The 19,343-nt window shown below is 38.0% G+C and overlaps 1 protein-coding gene across 1 annotated transcript in view; it reads left to right on the forward strand.

The window, feature by feature from the left end:
• LOC126176842 (protein ELYS) overlaps nt 1-19,343 on the forward strand; it is a 320,594-nt gene that overhangs the window by 239,347 nt on the left and 61,904 nt on the right. The window contains exons 25-27 of the mRNA XM_049924028.1: nt 3,654-4,523; nt 5,300-5,661; nt 6,852-6,964. Of these exons, the coding sequence (XP_049779985.1) occupies nt 3,654-4,523; nt 5,300-5,661; nt 6,852-6,964 (1,345 nt within the window). The remainder of the gene's footprint in view (nt 1-3,653; nt 4,524-5,299; nt 5,662-6,851; nt 6,965-19,343) is intronic.

Here is a 19,343-nt window from a genome sequence, read left to right on the forward strand (position 1 = left end):
GGGAGGGGGGCTGGGAGAGTGGGGTGAGGACAGATGAGTGATGTCTGACAATTAGAAATCGGAGTTCCTCATAAACAGTTCATAATTTCCTAGTAGTGATGTAGAGGCAGTTACATTTAACAGTGAACTATTTTTCACTATTATATAAAATAAAGGAAAGACAGCCTGTTATTTTAACTTCTTTTATAACAGAATCCTGATTCTAACCCAAAAAAAGGTAACACTCTGACACCAACAACCAGAGATATCTTGTTTTGTGTGGTTCTAGCTTCTCCATACATTTTCTGCAAGAAGCTCAGCCAGCCTATCTTCCGTCTCTTAATCAAATGAAGGGCATGTCTAATGCATCCCCATCTCCCTATTGTAGCAACAGGCACTGCACTCGTAAGATTTTATTTCAGTCAGCAGAAGCGTAATCCATTCGTTTTCACTTGACTCTCAGCAGTTTTAACCCAGTGCTGCCCATGATACTGTTGTACCTCCACAATACTCTCACGTGTGTGTGTGTGTGTGTGTGTGTGTGTGTGTGTGTGTGTGTGTGTTGATGCTCCTCTTATTCTTTCCTGGTCACTTCTAGTACTTAAATTTCTACCTTTAGCCAGGCTGTTCCCTGCACCGCTACTGTGATAACCTGACCCTCTTTCCCATAATCTTTACACAAATTTCCTGTGTCCTCTGGCAGCTTGGCTTTGCAACACTTGTGACCTGTTACCTTGTTTCTAATTTGTCCTGTACCATCTGGCCATACCCCTTAGATAGCTACTACCTAGCAACAAGACACTGTTCTTCGTACCCTTTTGGTACCGACCTAAACTGAATTTCTTTAATGTAAGTCTGCTGCACCCTCCTGTGACCTGGGTGAGCCTCTTCCCACCCCCACCCCTCTCCTCCTGCTAATAATTCAAATTAATTAGAGACTGTAAACTCAAATGTAGGTTAAGTTGAAACAGCTGTCCCCCTTTCACCCATTACTTGTTACCTTTACCCACCCCACCCCACCCCATCCCATCCCTCCCCTCCCCTCCCCTCCCCTCCCCCTTTTTTTCCCTCCTCCACAGCCTGTAGTTTCATGGGAGAGGCTCCTCGAGTTCCCCCACTACAGTCACCCCAATGGAATTCCAACCCACAGTCTATGTCTACCACTCGCTACATGCCAATTATCATTCATTGAAACACAGATTAAGTGCATAAAAATAAAATGGAATCACTTAACACTGCATAAATTTTCATTATTTACAAGCTGCAAAAATTAGGCCTACAGGTTAGCGTTTCAGGTGTATGATACAATGTAAAAAGTTGATTATTTCTGCTTAAAAGAAAGAACTCTGCACTCGTTTAAGTCACAGTATCTGTTAATTAATGTATTCTCAATAACAAGTTACCTTTAATTACTACTTATCATGAGTATTACTTGATATTAGACAATGTTTACTATCAACAAAATACTGCCTATGACGCATGATTAGATTTTATGTGGCGATTTAAATACAAAATAGATTTTATGTGGCAATTTAAAGACAAAACCTCAAATAAAGGAGATACTTAGGAATGAACTAGAGTATAAAATACATTTCACGCAATCACTTTACTCTATGCTAATTGTCTATTTTTACTAGTAACACAAACATAGCTACAGGCAGGCATTAGTGCTGCCAATTGCAATTTCATCCATAAAGCATTGAAATGTCTGTGCCACATTACATTGTCTTAAGGGCATTGTTACAGCTGTTTCATTTATGACTTCTCGTTTGACAGGAATGTAATAGTATGCTTACACTGAGCCAGTATAGAGAGTATTTTCCTACTGTGTATGTTGAAAGCATGGTCTTCTGTGTGTGGCACTGGATGCTGATCAGGAATCGTCCTTGCATTCAATTTGTAGTAATCACCACATGGGCGCTATCCATTATTCCTCTCTTCTTCTTCGTGTACCTGGGCTGCCCAGCTGCTGCTAGAGGCTCGACAGATACGTTGTCAGCATTCCACAGAATTCCTGCTTCATTATTTTAAATTTTTCCGGCATTAGATATCTAGGATGCACATAAACTGGTGGTGGACCTGGTGTCGTAAGTATATGATGTACTGTGATGTGCTCCACTGATACCAGAGGGTGCAATTGTTTTGTGGTCTTGGAGAAATTCAGTAATAGTTGTATGTGTGGAGTGTCCACTGAAAACATGGTGGTGGTGTGCAGCACATGAGTTTTCATTCTTTTGATGTTCATTGTGTTAATAGACATCATGTCTTGGCAGGAATTGTAAACAGTTTAGGAGGGGGTAATAAGACAGTTTCAATAACACATTCCATATAAAGTGTCTGTTTTATTGGTAACATAAGCCTGTTCAAATATAAACCAAACAAATATTCTCAGAAGGTTGTAGGCAAAGGCAGTTGATTGTTTACAGAGTTGACAGCCATCAGTTCCAGCTCCAGTATCAATACACTTTATAATTCTCTTCACATCATCAGTGTAACTCTTCAGATGTTGTATTGGTGTTCTTTTATGAGAGCAATACTGCACATAATGCTAAGAATGCAGAGCGCTCACACCATGTGGAAGGACACAGCCAACATTTTCACCAAAGGAACTTCTTCCAGTAATGCTAAAAGCTTCGTTGCAAGAATGGCTAGATAACAATCCATGTAAGGCAATGAAGTAACATGACAGACCCTATCAAATGATTGGCTATCATATCACAGCACACATTTATGGGGAAATGTTCTTAAAAATGTCTCCATGAAGGCATGTGGGCTTTTGTTAGACCATGGATTTAAGTAAAAAGTGTTAGTGACATCATAAGAATGAAACAGTACTAATGATGCTACTTTATGATTTTCAATCAACCAACAACAAAATTCCAATTGTCTACATTCATCTCCTCCTCAGAGGTGTTGAATCCATTGTAAATGATATGGATAAAGGCTGTGCATATGTAATTACACCCATATTATTGTACATGAAACATACACTTGTAAATATTCTGCCTGTGCTTTTTGAAGGACTACATTCTCCCAACTAAATGCCTTCTACTTCATCTGTACTTTGTTTATTTGCACATTCTGATGAACTATGACTTCTTGGCACTGTATCAATTTCACTCAGCTCAGTGAAAATAACAAAATGAATGCACTTGCCTCAGGTACTATCTTATGAACTTTTCTACTGTGCTCTCTGACAGTAGCCTCGGAGTTATCTGTACACCAGTATCTAATTGGTGTTGTCACCATTTGTAAAGAAATGCAGCATGCTTAAACAATACCATAAAACTGGCCAACAAATCAGAACTGTAATTGAAACATTTGGTTGTGTAAACACAAACACAACTTCACAACTTGAACTTCAAACCAAAAATGACGGTGGTTAAACACATAGCAACTGGAGTATCAACATGAGAATGAAAATCTCTCTCTGTAATCAATTACAATTGTGCATGTGTTTAATTTGAGTGAAACATGCCAAACATCTATACTACAAACTACAAAATAGTTACTATATACCGTGAAACATTTCATATATGTATCAGTTGTATAAAAATGTGTGACGTGTGCACAAGATTGATTGATGTATAGCTGCATTAAAGTGTAAATGAAATAATGAAGTTTTAGAGATAACATTGTGATAGAAATTGATGACATACTTTTATCTATTACAGGAAGCATTTCAGGGCGATGTCACACTGATCTTGAAGATAAAGAGGAAAAGTGTCCTCCTGTAGCTGATAGTGATGCTGATGATGTTGACGATGACGATGACGATGAAGACTGGCATGCCAGCGCCGTTGAAGAGGAAGAGGACTCTGATGAAGCAGATGATGAACCAGTGGTAGCTGATGATGTGTCAGCTATTGATGTAGAATCTGCCTCCTCCTCTTCGGCATCCATTGTACTCATCAGCAGTTCTTCATCTTCAACTAACAGTGATTCAGACAGTGAGGCAGCAGCAGATGAAAGGAAATGTGTCGGTGACAGCCGCACATCAAGTGTGGACTTTGATCCTCTACTTGATCCTGAGAGTGACACTGCCGAAGAGGTAGCTACGGCAACTATTCCGCTGAAGGACCCGGACACTGAAAGTCAAAATGTCGATCTTCAGCATTCTGGTGAAGATTGCAGAGATGGAGCAGAAATGAACCAAACTCTGTCAGCAGAACATGAGAGCATTGCAGATACTGATCCAAAACTGAGAGATAATAGCTCCACAGATGCTACAGAAAAAGCAAAGGAAACTGAATATGTGGATATTCAGTCCATTTCCACTGGAGGTTGCAAAGTTTCAGAACCTGTTAGTGCAGTAGAACCTTACATCAGTGGAACAGCTGATTGTGACAACACAAATAAGAAAAGGTCCCGGAAGGGACTGACAGAAAGAAAACTCTCAAGATGCAGTAGTGAGCCCCCAGCTAATGTGGACGTGTTAGGGAGACTGAGGACAAAGAAGACACGTTCTACTGATTCACTTAACAATTTAACAGGCCCACCTGTTGTTACTGAAACTTTTACTGATAAAGTTTCTCAGTCTAAAGGTAATTTATTAGTTGCATATGGGGGAGAGGGGTAACCAAAGATAGTTTGAAATAACAGCACTGAAGTTGCATATCTTGCCTGTAGGTTATCGTGTGAAGTTTCTTGCCTAATCTAGCTGGCACTGTAATCTTCGCTTATTGTTGGCACTATTGTGTAAAGATTCATTTACATTCACAGCATACAGTAGATCTTAGCATAATTTTTTATTTTTCCCGTTAAAAAGGTTTAGGGAAAGTTGACAGTTGAGATTTGCTGTAATTAAGAAACATATTGGAACAAAATTTAGAGATAAGCACAAGTTGGTGAATTGTTTATTTAGTTACCAAAATGTTGTGTTAGCTGTTCTCGTCTATTTTTGATTAGTCCAATACATTTTGGCCTAATATTACCAGACTTTAAAGCAAAACATTTCACTTGCTGCCTTTTTTGTAACTGATTAGTTATCAAGCCTTTACAGTCCACTTTCAAATCATGTGAGGCCCACCTTTTTTTTTGTCATCTGCAAATGTTTGTTGAGTGTAAAATTAAGGCTGTTGACATGTGATTTTAATAGATAGGAGATGAATTTGACATACTGCATTGTTTCAGCTGTTAAATCTTTTATAGACAGGCAAACTGTACTTACAATAGCAAACAGCAAAAAGATTGATTGGTTTTAACCTGCCAAGTCATAGTTAAACTAAACTGAGCACACTACTTTAAATTGTCTCATACACTATGTATGTAGTATGGAGTAAGAGAATTCATTGTCATCATGATATTTTGCGTATTTCAGATGAGGCTGACCATTCTCATACTACTAGTAAGGGTCATAACAACAACATTGACAACTCTCCGAATGCTGGGAAAGGGCAGATTATTAGTGACATACCAGAGCTGCCTAATGAATCAGTGTCAGACGACATACGTAACTCAATACAAGAGTGGATGAATAGTCCGATTGTCACAAGGGCAGGATTCAGAAGGTTGTCCTCAATACAAAGTGAACCACCTCTGATGGATGATGTGTCTGATATAGTTTCACTTCCTCGAACGAGGCGAAAAAAGACCAGTTCTGTAATAATGGAGTCAACTTCTCCAAAGAAACGTGGCAGCAAATCCACATCACAGCACCAGGAGTCCACAGCTGCAAGATCTGTAAGTTTGCTTTTGTTATACTATTTCTAGATTATCTTTACACTGCGCTAGTAGTTTTTTTGCAAAGTTTAAAATATAAATTTTGCATTATGTATATACACACACACCCACCCGACACCCGACATTGTCATGGCTGACTACATCATTGCGATTCTGAATTCAATCAGATACATTGCTGTGTAACTGTAATTAGCCCACTTTCATGTTATATTCCCATCCTCATAATTCATTGATACGTTTTTCTTTCCATTTTCAAATCAATAAGGAAGTTCAGTTGTAATCATCACAACTGTGCAAAAGTGTTAAGGTAACACAGTACTTCTTTTATGAATAAATGATGTATTAATACAGTGAATATTCGCGAAGTCGAACTGCATTGCAGATATAATGTAGTTGGCTGGCACAATAGTTTAGTGTGTGTATTTTGGGGTGGGGGGTGGGGGAGGGGGGTTGAGTTGTGGATAATGTAGTTGTAGTTGGCTGGCACAATAGTTTTGTGTGTGGGGGGGGGGGGGGGGGGGGGGAGCTTGTTATTTAACCCTATACAGGGACACATTGTGGAAGTGCTGCAACATTCTCCATTTGCTTTATGTACTTGTTGACAGCTCAGCACCTCATCTACGCATTAAATGGTTACCTTTACTCCTTTGTTAAGAGTTTGTATCTTTTACTAGCTTTTATCTCCTGATAGTTTTTTTTAGGGAAGTTTCCGAAAATCTGATAAATTTTGCTATATCAGTTAGTAGTTCCATTAAGTTTGTTATTCCAGCTTTTGTAATTTTTGGTACCTTTTTTCCTTACAAAAATTTGTGCTCATACATAAGGATGAAAGAGATTATATGGTAATTATCTCAACAGTGAAAAAATGTTTCAGTAACATTAATTTTTATTTATTTATTTTTTTTAAGTAAAAGCAGTGTTCTAGTTCTTTGAAACTTGGAATTGACTATGTTTTCTCTGTATTTTCTGCCACTGAATTATTGGACATATACAGAATAACAGTGCCTCCACTCTTTCTAGGTGCGCATTTCATATTGTTACAAGTATATTTGCATACACACTGTGTAACATTATAAGATGTATGGTAGAGAATACATTTGCATATGCCTATCTGCATGCAATTTGGCATCTGTTTATTGTGAATTACATGTTTACTTTCTCTCATTCAGAAGTATCATTGTATGTTGAAGGAGGCACAAAGTGCAGAGCATGAGCAACGGATGGAGGAGTATACCACGGAGCGTCGCCTTACAAGATATCAGCGCTCCCTACTAGCAAGAAGTGCTGACTTGGCAGCTGGAAGGTTAATTGCATTTGAACTGTTTGTGGTACTGACTACAAGTAATGAACATAGTTTTAATTATCACAGCAACAAAGAAAGATATATGTAATTTTTTTTTTTTGCAGGTAAGTGCCTGTAGCCATTGTATACAAGGAAATCCTCACACCACTGTACCATAGCATGCCGCTAGAGGGGGGAGGGGGGGGGGGAGAAAGAAGAAGAAAGAAAATTGACACAGTCCATTGATAGTGAAGATGAGCTGTGCCATTTTGATTTCGGAGTGTTACAATACTGCCGCACTGGAAATTTCAATGTTTGCAAGAACTGCAAGCATGTACCTCAAAACAAACAAAAAATTACCCATGTAGTTTTTGACTAGCCTTCGTTGAATGTACATAAAAAAATTGAGACGGAAAAAGAAGCTGTAAACACAGAACTTCTGTGATATAGGATTTGGTGGGTGTGCTTACTGAACTTACAGATGATAATACATTATTGTTAGAGATTTGTAGATATTTGTTTGAATACACAGAACCCCATTGATAAAATTTCATAGATTGTTTTGGAATGTTAGTATTTTGGTACGGGGGACCATGGTCTATGGTGCCTTGTAATGATGTAATTATGATTTATTCAGTTTGTCGCCCCAGTTACCTTTTTTATGGGGAAATACCTTAGTTGAAAAAAATCTAGAACATACAACACTAAACACAGAGTAATGCACAAATCTGAGATACAAAAGTTGTGAAATGGTCTTACCGTCAGTTGTCTAACATCTTGGGATAGTGTCATTGTTGTGCTCCTCTTCCATTGTGTTCAGTGAAACCATACACGAGGTGCATTTTGGCGAACATTCCATTGATAAACCTATCTGTACTTTTGTGTATCGCTGTTAAAGAACAACTAATGCAACCATGGAAAAAATAAGAAGAAGAACTCAGCAGTACGGAATGCAAGTTGAGATCGAAGAATAAAGTCGGCTTTTCTGATGTCAAAGAGTGTGATGAATGAATGGATAAAGATACACAGTGCATGCTGTCGGAATTTGCAGTGTTTTGCAGATATTTCAAGTGTGATACAGATACAAAGATAGGGGGGAAAAAATCAAACAACATGAATACCCTGTAACAAGCCACCAGTGACTACAGGTGTGTGATATCAAAATACTCAGAATATATCCCTGAACAACAACAGAAATTTTGTCACAGTATTGTTTCCTTCTGCATATATGGTGGGTGAAGTGATATGAGATATTTGCAGAATATAAAAGATAGCAATAAGCATCCATTAGCCTTTCCATTTAGAAATGTTTTGAGAGAACCATTCAGGTGAGAGACTACTGTGTTGTTGGAAGGCACAGTGCTGGTGTTTGGTTGAAGTGATTCAGACCGACCACAGAAATTCTAAAACAGGGTGGTTACATTGTTATTGGAAGACAGCTTCTGTCAGAGTCCATTATTTTACCTTGTCACTGTCTCAGCTTATTAGGCGATAGATGAATTAAACAGTGTAGTGAATAGAGAGATATACAGTAGAGAAGATAAGTCATTGTATTGAGAACATTTATACATTCAAGGTGGTTCCAGTCTCAAAAGGGTTAACATTTGACAAAATGAATAATTTATAAGAACAGAGTCACCTTCTTCATTATTGTCGGAGTCACTTGAAAATGCTGCACTGCACGCTTCTGTACAGTTTTAATTATGTCATGCACACGCGTACACACACACACACACACACACACACACACACACACACACACCATATTTGTCTCTCTCTCTCTCTCTCTCTCTCTCTCTCTCTCTCTTTTAATAGAAAAGTAACTTCCAAGAATGGGTACGTGACACAGCTAAATTCATAAAGTATTTGGAAACTAAAATTATATTTCAATAAAATCGCGGATAGAAGACGAGTCTCATTTCCAAACAGAAGATATATTTTCCCTTTCATTAATAGGAAACATTAAATAAGTGCTGTCCCTGTAATCTAGAAGACAACCATCTTCATAAAGAAAGCATACAAACAACATTAAAAATTTACAGACGTAACTTGTCATACTTTTCACTTGTTTGCAACAGAAACATAATTATAGTTAGTGGTTCACTGCTGATCAACAATAGCACGTTCGGGATTTAATTGGCTACGGCGATTTGTTAGTAACATGCTGGCTTTACTAAAGCATCTTTCACTCGTTGCGCTTGTTGCTGGGATACATAAAACACGTCTTGCAACTGCAGCCAGACCTGGCAGCAGATCTGTTTAATGTCTGTTCCACCACTTTAAGATGTCATCATCATTCCAGGGTGCATTAAGATGCATTCATCTGTTGTTTCTCCATTCCTTGAAACCTCACCTCTTTCTGGGTGGTGATGACACAGTACTTGAAAGATCTGTGATAATAAGTAAAAGAGACAAGTAATACAGAACTGATGTGAAAATCATCGAAACGGTCCCGTAAAAATAAGGGGTTTTATGTTAATGAAATATTATACAAATTATAGCATTCCCGTTTCTCTATATTACACTATCCACTAACTATGAAAAAATGATTATGTTAATGATTGCATGTTGTACCTGTGTTAGTAGCACACATCTGTCACACATTGCTAAGAATTTCCTTCTTTTCATTTATTTCAAGCGTATTAAGACCACGGAAGTACGGCCAAAGAAACGGAGCAATTTTATGTCTGGAAGTGATCACAATCTTCTTACAAACGAAAGTCAAGACTTGATTTTTAATCCTTTGTACATCCTGTTAAAAAATACATATGTTAGTACACATCAATTACGCTAGTTAATTATAAATCTATCGCGTATCATAATGAAACAGTGCTTTTAACTGCAGTAATTACCCACCTGACAGTCAGTGTCACTGACACTGCAAATTTATTGCAGTTTGTGAAACCAAAGAACTAACTAACTGGATTGTCGGTTCTTTTTCGCCTTCTAATTCATCTGTGGCCTCTTTAAATGGTCTCAGAAAATGCGCAGTTTTTCCTGCAAGCTAATTATCATATCCGTGCAATCTGTAAGCGGAGTTCTTTTCCATCAGCAAAGCAGCAACTTTGTTATACTGAGTGTGTAAGGATTCTAGCATAGTGTACAAGCTGTTCCAGCATGTGCAGACCTCTTGTTTCAACGATGATTTCAAAGACGAGCAAAGGCCACTGTTCTTAATATACCTAACAATGCATTTTGCAGTATTTATTGTTGATGCGATGTTCTGGCAAGATTTAACAAGAAGTTATCTTCATCGAAGTATGACTTAAGTGCGGTTTTTACACAATGAGCAGCACAAGGAATCCTTTCATGATTTTCTAAAGCCTTTATTAAATTGGCACCCTGGTCAGAGACAAAAATAAAACTGTGCAACATGTCCGGCGAAATGTTCCAATCAGCCACTCTCTCTTCAATTCATTTCATAATATTTACTCCCGTCTTCTTAACATCTGGGAGTTTTATTGTAAATAAAACATTGTACACAAGAGACCAATCTGTGCTAATGTAATGTGTTGTAAGCATCAAATAGTGTGCCTGATTGTGCGAATCAGTCCATGTATCAACTGCCACAGCACATGTTTTATTAATAACTTCCACACTAACAGAAAGCATTATGCTGTTTCGTATTGCACCAGCTTGTTCTTTGACATGTCTGCTTATAGTACAGGGATGTGGCATGACATCTGCCATGTTAACTTCTAAATAATGTACACCTAGATGTATTAATTCTTGGCCTAGTTCTCTGAAGCCTTAACTGGAAATAGCATGAAAAGGTCTCATATCTTTAGCACACAATGCAACACACTTTGCTGTAATACTATTTTTTTATTACTGCCTGTATCCCTGAAGGAGCTGTATCTTTGTGAGGTTTCTTGCAACTGTATTTCTTTAAATGAATGGTTCTCGACTGGAAACACAATAATGTGGAGCAGTTTATGCACGATACGTACCCAGTAGATGCGCTGTTTTCGTCTACAACCAACAGAAATGTACTCCATACTTGGCTTTTTAGACCTTTCCGTTTCTTCAGTGTGTAAACATTGGTTTCAGTCTTATGTCTTACTGCACTGGCTTCCTCACACTGCATGATTAGAGAGAGAGAGAGAGAGAGAGATAGAGAGACACACACCACAAATGAGAAGCCTTTACTGGCTGCAGTCTCACACGGATAATGACACGTGCTAACTATTCGGTCACGGCTTCTATGCTTGGTCACTAGAACTAGTGTGGGCAGCCTATACAGTTAGGGTGTGCTTGCCCCATCTCGTATTTTGTGCTCACTTACTTGGTCATTCAGGACTCGATTCACACAGTTATCTGGATCTTCAGTCTCAGTAGGAACATTTGAATAATCATAGTGTGAAGCCTCCAAAAGTATTTCACATTCATTCATTTTCTTTTGCTTTCTGAATAGAACAACAGTGGAACTTCAGTTTTACATTTTTTGTGATTGTACGAGGGTCACTCCAAAAGAAATGCACACTTTTTTTTTTTTTTTTTAATCCATCTTTTAATCTTACATGTTTGAAAGTTTTGCAGTGTGTAGATACATCCTTTAGGAACAATATTTTCATTTCTCCACATAATTTCCATCCCTCTCAACTGCCTAACACCATCTTGGAACCAGCGCCTGTATACCCGCACAGTAAAATTCTGGACCAACATGTTGGAGCCACTGTTTCGCAGCGTGCACAAGGGAGTCATCATCTTCAAACCTTGTTCCATGAAGAGAGTCTTTCAGTTTCCCAAAGAGATTATAGTCACATGGAGCCAGGTCAGGACTGTAAGGTGGGTGTTTCAGTGTTGTCCATTTGAGTTTTGTGATTGCTTCCATGGTTTTTAGACTGACATGTGGCCGTGCATTGTAGTGCAACAGTAAAAAATCCTGCTTTTGCCGATGTGGTCGAAGACGACTCAGTCGAGCTTGAAGTTTCTTCAGTGTTGTCACATATGCATTAGAATTTATGGTGGTTCCACTTGGCATGATGTCCACAAGCAAGAGTCCTTCGGAATCGAAAAACACCATAGCCATAACTTTTCCAGCAGAAGGTGGCAGAAGGTGTGGTTGGTTGTTTGTTTGTTTGTTTGTTTGTTTGTTTGTTTTTTTTTTTTTTTTGTGAATTTGCATGATGCCACTCCATTGATTGCCGCTTTGTCTCTGGTGAAAAATGTTGGAGCCATATTTCATCACCTGTCACAATTCTTCCAAGAAATTCATCTCCACCATTCTCGTACAGTTCCAAAAGTTCGCTGCATACCGTTTTTCTTGTTTCTTTGTGAGTCACTGTCAACATCTTTGGAACTCACCTGGCACAAACCTTTTTTAACGCCAACACTTTCAGTATTCTAAAAACTCTTCCTTCCCCTATCCCAATGTAGCGTGACAATTCGTTCACTGTGATGCGTCTGTCAGCAGTCACCAATTCGTTAACTCTCTCTACATTGTCTGGAATGTGTGCAGTACGAGGCCTGCCACTGCAAGGACAATCCTCAATATTGCTGTGCCCACTTTCATCACGTAATCTGCTTGCCCACTGACTAACTGTACTGCGATTGACAGCAGCATCTCCATACCCCTTTTTCAACCTCTTGTGGGTGTTTCCCACTGTCTCATTTTCACAGCACAGGAATTCTATGACAGCACATTGCTTCTGACGAACATCAAGTGCAGTAGCCATCTTGAATACATGCTGTGACAGTGCCACTCATAGGAACAGGTTGAACTAAGTTTGAAAACAAGCAGGAAGGATGTATCTACACACTGTAAAACTTTCACACATGCAGAAAGAAAACTGTATTTTTGCAAAAATAGTGTGCATTCCTTTTGGAGTGACCCTCGTATGCCAATAATTTGAAGCTCCTGTGAAAAACCCATAAGATCAAAGCTAAAAATTCCATAATTTTACACTTCTCCCTAGTAAGGTTTACCTCAATTCTGTGTTCTTACTGGATGTCTCTCTTGCCTTTGTTCCGTTTTCTTCCTATGGACATTTGATGTGACTGAACAAGTTATAAGTGGCACAAAATACAGGCAGTTTTCATCGGGTGTGGTGGGGGAGTTAAGATAATATTTTAGGCTGTTACAGAGAGGGGAGATGTGAGAGAGGAAATGCTGACATAATCCACACTGCCTACACAACTTGCAATGTTTAGCTTCACTGCACAATTATGACACAACTACTGCTAGATTGTCACAGCAATGGTAAAACAGAACAGTCAATGTGTAGTGTTTTGGAGGGGGCCCAGCTGCCACCTCTCGTGCCATTTATATCCTAGTCTCATCTTTTTGCATGTCTTTTGGGTGTACCGTATTCAGAAACAGCATCGATCATCAGTCTTCTAAGTTCAAACCTGAGTGTCAAAGCATATGCTTGGTCAGAAATGGTAATTTCTGGCTATTGACCTCTAATTGGCTGGTGACTTGTTGCATCACCCAATAGCCAGTGCAGCCACCACACTACACTAACACACGTAATAGCCTACAAAACATTCAAAATCCCTAAAGTATTGTATTATAAAGTATAAATAAACAGGCACAGAAGCTATAAATCAAAGTTGGTGCGAGAATTTCGTTCTCCTCCTCCTAGGTAGCAATTTTATCAACACTCATGACATCAACTGACATACCCATATCAACTCCATAAACATACAAGAAAGACATTTCATAATTTTGCACCATATAATAGACCTATTATTTTTTTTAAAAAGAGAGAGAGAGAGAGAGAGTTTTGCCACTAGTAGTGCTGTAGGATATGTAATTCAAAAGTCTTATCACTTCTGCTAATAATGTATGAGGTAATTCAGCAATTTCCCAACACACTTCTGCCCCAAATTATATATCAGAAAGTGTAGTTTTGAGGGTTCTTTCGTTTTACATTCACCTCAAAAATTGCAAAAGTTTATAGCCTACACGATGGAGTAAACGGAGAACTCTGGAATATGATTAAAACTACCAGATTACTTCATCTTGGATGTTTATTTTCCACCTGCAGCTAATAGCTGTATAGCATGGTGACATCACACTAATGCAGTGGCTCCTAGCATATAGAGTGATAAACAGCAAGCTCACTTCGCAACTTGTTCTAAAGTACAGCTGATATGATCAGTGTATAGCAAATGGAGTGACTGTGGCTTCCGTTTAGGTTTGATTTATACAGTTATACTTCATACACTCTTCACTACCGTGCATAAATTTTGCTTACTGTAGTCCTGCTCGGAGCCTGTCGACAGAATCTGGAACGTATTGTGCCTCTACAGACTGCAGCCAACATAGGCTACTAGATTTGCTATATGTGTCACGACTGTTAACAGGGCATGTTCAGTGAACAGTTGTAAGATGGCTTGTTCGTCTTTATTGCAGTACTCAATTATGTTTGATGCATTGTGACAGCAGACTGATTGTTTTAAATGTGACAGATTGCTGGGACAGAGAAGTACTGAAATAACAGCAAGCTTAACTTTATTTCATATTCCTCGATAATAATAAGTACGACACGTGAAGGAAAACTAGGGTGTTTGTACGTGATTTCACGAAACCTCCTGTGTTTACACTGCAGCAAACAATGAGTTCAAAGTGCAAACGACGCATGTTGGCAATACTGCAGAATGCTCCACTTCGACTACTCGGCCACTAGAGTCGAGCAGGCTTCACACACGCACGATGTCACTAGTGGGCTTTCGACTATCGATTTTTGTGAGTGCGTGTGAATGACGCCAGTGTGAACTGTGTGCATTTCGATAATTTATTTCCTTTGTAGTGTGTGTGCTACAGTGTGCCGCTTTAAAGCAGCGCTCATTGAAAATGTATCACTAACACATCACCCTTATCAGTAAATGTTGGTTAATAAAGCATCAAATGTATAAGGCTTCAAGAGGTTTGATAATTGAGATGAGACGAGAGGGACAAATTAGATTATTAATCTGTAGCACGATGAATAATGTTGTGGTTTCGTGTGTTACAGATGTTAGGTTCTAATCGTGCTAAATATTTGTATGTTCTGCAGTATTCAGTATTATTTAACATTTCCATTTGATTGGAGATCAAAGGATGAAATAAATATTTGCCTGTCTATTTCCGAACATGTGGTGATTTCGAAGTGTGTAGTTAGGAGGAACCTAAGAGAACATCTTTGATACCTGAGACAAACAAGTAGCAATGAAATTCATATTCTGCCTTCTCACAAATATATGGTTCTTCGTTTCAGAATATGTGATGATTTCCAAGAACCTTAAGGCGGGAACCTTAAGTAGCTGCAAGTGAAATTATGATCAATGACATTCATATTCTTCCTTGACACAAATATTTTACGCGTTGGAAAACAACACACACATTCTGGTAAAGAGTTTTCGCTACAATAGAGCTTCTCCTGTCACTAACGCTTCCATAAACATCAACTCTGTGCTATAGCGATCGACAAATCAAAAGCTCAATTTCTGGTTGCCTTTGCAGTGCCACTACATCATGATTAGGTCAGCTTTTGTTAAAAGTAATGTGATGATATAGCAAAGATGCTGAGTCTTCAGATAGGCACAACTAAAAGATTTTCACACTTAAAGCTTTCAGACAATGGCCTTTGTCAACAATAGGGGCGCGTGCAGACACACACACACACACACACACACACACACACACACACACACACACGCGCGCGCGCGCGCAACTCACACATACGGCTGCAGTATCAGGCAACTGAAACCACACATTCCATCATGGACTTTACATTGTTTGAAAAAGTTGTGTGAAACTTATTTGATTCTTCACCACAATGAACAAGGTAAATGCTCGCATCACCAGAGTATGTTGCATTGCCATTGGCTACAGAAGGAAATTGCACACACCCACATATTAGATTGCGACACCTATCACTGTATGTAACAGTTTTCAGTTTAATTCACCATATTCATCAATTTTTGATTTTTGTCTGGGTGAACGCAAAGCAAAGATTTATCAAAAACTCATGTTTTGACATATAATTTGTGGTTGTAGTGTGTCAGAAAATAGCTCAATTACCTTGTATGCGGATACCAGTTTAAATTTTTTGATGAGTTTTTACTTGGTGTTATACATCCATGATGTTTTTAAGAACTGATGAAATTCATTACCACAAATTATTGTATAAACATTATATTGTACATTTAAATTTTCTTCAGTTACACAGATTTTATGCATTTATTGGAGAGGATTACGGTTTTTAATGACACCTGACAATTTGGTATGTTTCTGCTTGTAGTTTGGGGAACAGGAAGGGAAGATTAGGGCCCTTAAGGCTGGACTGGATAGTGCCAGAGAGGAGCCGTTAAGGTTAAGGGGGGAGAAGGGTGAGGGCAGGTGGGATGTGGTAGCGAAAAACACGGGTCACAGCTAGAAGACCATATCTGACATATTCGTCATTGGCCCAAACAATAGATTTGCCTTGCTGCCTCAGTCAACTAAGGAAGAGGTTACTTTATCAGGCATAGGTTTGGTTCCTGTTGATGGTATTGCTAGGTGGAAATTAACAAGACATGGCCTGCATCTCAATAGGAAAGGGAAGGATAAATTGGCTGGGATGATAGCAAAATCTTTAAGGGGGGCACACTGAAACTCATGGGAATACCTCCTTTTTTTTTTTTTTTGTAGGCTAAGATCAGTGTCCAATCATCCAACTCAGGCAGGCAGGCAGTAGAGATGTTAAAATATCACAAAATTCTCATAACAGTATAGTGAAAAATAATGTTAGAACGTTAAAAGACTCTCATAAAAGCACGGTCAAAAATAATATTAGTATAATGCACCAGAATATTAAAAACACCTTCTTGTTGGTTTAGAAGATTTAGAAACTAAGGGTGGAATAGATGTACTGTACTATGCCTGTCTGAACCTAATGTAATTACAGGTATGGAAACGGTAAATGTAGGCGGATGTAAACTTTCAGCTTATGTAAGTAGAGATGCTATGGAGAGAGGAGGAGTTGCCATTTATGTTAAAATTTGTCATAGTGTGAAAAATTTGGAATTCAAAAAATGTTGTGTAGAGCAACATATAGAAGAATGTGCATGTGAGCTTAAACAAAATAATGGTACTTCTATAATTGTAGCTGTGTGTAGGTCCCCACTGGGAAATTTTCAGCTATTTTTGAAAAACTTGGCTTCTTTGTTGTGCTATATGTAAGGCAGAGGGATGCAAATTATTGTTTGTGGGGATTTCAATCTAGATTTTCTGAAAGAGCTTGAAGTATTACTTGAGTCTTTCAATTTGACATCAGTTATCGATTTTCGTACTCAGGTGGTACAGTAAAGTAGCACACGATAGATAATGTTTTTACAGACCAAGATAAATTTAATCAAAGAAAAACTTTTCCTGTTAAGAATGGTCTGTCTGATAATGAAGCATAGCTAGTTACAGTAGGTGACATAGCTCCATACAGTAATGCAAAATAGTCCTCCAAAATAGTGCATTTGGTTAATGATTTAACAATTCAAAATTTTAGGGAAAGCTTGCAACAGTTAGACTGGAATCAAGGTACAGGGATTCTGTTGCTAATTTAAAATTTAACCGATTTTGTGGTACCTCTGTTAAGTATATTTGAAAACAATGAAATATAATTGTAAGAAACCATCTAAAAAGCCATGGCTTACTAAAGGAATTAAAATATCTAGTAAACAGAAAAGGGAAATGTATCTTATAGCTAGGAGGAGTAATGATTCAGAAACATTGGAACATTAACTACTGCACTGTATTAAGAAAAGTTAACAAGAAGTCCAGAAGTATGTGCATTATGCCTGAGATTAGCACATCTGATAATAAAATTGAAAGTTTGGAATATTGTTAAAAGGGAATCAGGGCAACTGAGCGCATAGGAAGACAGTATTTCTATCAAATTCAATTAAGAGTCTGTTAACAAGAAGCCAGAAGTAGAAAACATTTTTAATAATCATTTTTTAAGTGTTGTAGAGAAAATAGGATCCAACTATTCATTAGAAAATGCAAGGCAAGAAATGGAGGAGGCAATACATATGCAATTTGATAAAACTGAAATTAAACCTACCTCACATAATGAAATTAGTAAAATAGTAATTCACTCAAAAGTAAAAGCTCACATGGAATTGGTGGCATTTCCAACAGAGTACTAAAAGCTTGTTCCCAACAGATAAGTAGTAGCTCACTGAAACAAGGCATTTGTTCAGATAGATTGAAACACACTATCGTTAAATCATATCATAAGAAAGGGGACAGGTCTGATGTTAACAACTGCCAATCTCACTTGCGACAGCCTTTTTCCAAAATTTTTGAGAAAGTAATGTATTCAAGAGAAGCGTCTCATATTTGTAAAAGTAAAGCACTAACAAAACGTCAGTTCGGTTTTCAGAAAAGCTTTTCAACAGAAAATGCTAAATATACCTTCACTGATCAGACATTAAATGCATTGAATAACTGAACATAACCCATTGGGATATTTTGTGATCTCTCAAAGGCTTTTGATTGTGTGAATCATGAAATTCCTGTAGATAAGCTCAAGTCTTGTGGTATGAGTGGGACAGTGCACAAATAGTTTAATTCATATTTAACTGGAAGAATGCAGAAGGTTGAAATTAACCGTACAGATAGTCTAAAAAAATGAGCAGAGTCCTCTAACGGGGGAGGTATCAAGAATGGTGACCCACAGGTTTCAGTCTTGGGTTCGTTACTGTTCTTAATATACATTAATGACTTGACATTCTATATTCATGAGGATGCAAAGCTAGTTCTTTTTGCTGATGATACCAGTATAGTAATGGCACCCAACAAACAAGAATCAGGTGTGGAAATTGTGAATAATGTCCTTTGGAAAATTATGAAGTAGTTCTCTGCAAATGGACTCTCACAAAATTTTAAGAAAACACAGTATATACAATTCTGTACAGTAAATGGCATAACACCATAGATAAATATAGACAGTGAACAAAAGTCTGTTGCTAAGGCAGAATATTCAAAATTATGGGTGTGTGCATTGATGAGGGATTGAATTGGAAGAAACACATCGATGATCTGCTGAAGTTGTTAAATTCAGCTACTTAAGCTATTAGGGATATTGCAAATTTTGATGATAAACATAGCAGTAAATTAGCCTATTATTCCTATTTTCATTCACAGCTTTTATATGGCATCATATTTTGGGGTAATTTGACATTAAGAGAAAAAGTATTCATTTCACAAAAGCCTGTAATCAGAATAATAGCTGGAGCCCACCCAAGATCACCTTGCAGACATTTATTTAAGGAGCTACAGATTTTCACAGTACCTTCGCAATACATATATTCACTTACGAAATTTGTTATTAATAACCCATCCCAATTCAAAAATAACACAAAAATGCATAGTTACAACATAGAAGAAAGGATGATCTTCACTATCATGGGTTAAATCTGAGTTTGGTACAAA

The sequence above is a fragment of the Schistocerca cancellata genome, chromosome 3 (genome assembly GCF_023864275.1).
Source record: "Schistocerca cancellata isolate TAMUIC-IGC-003103 chromosome 3, iqSchCanc2.1, whole genome shotgun sequence".
Taxonomy (NCBI): domain Eukaryota; kingdom Metazoa; phylum Arthropoda; class Insecta; order Orthoptera; family Acrididae; genus Schistocerca; species Schistocerca cancellata.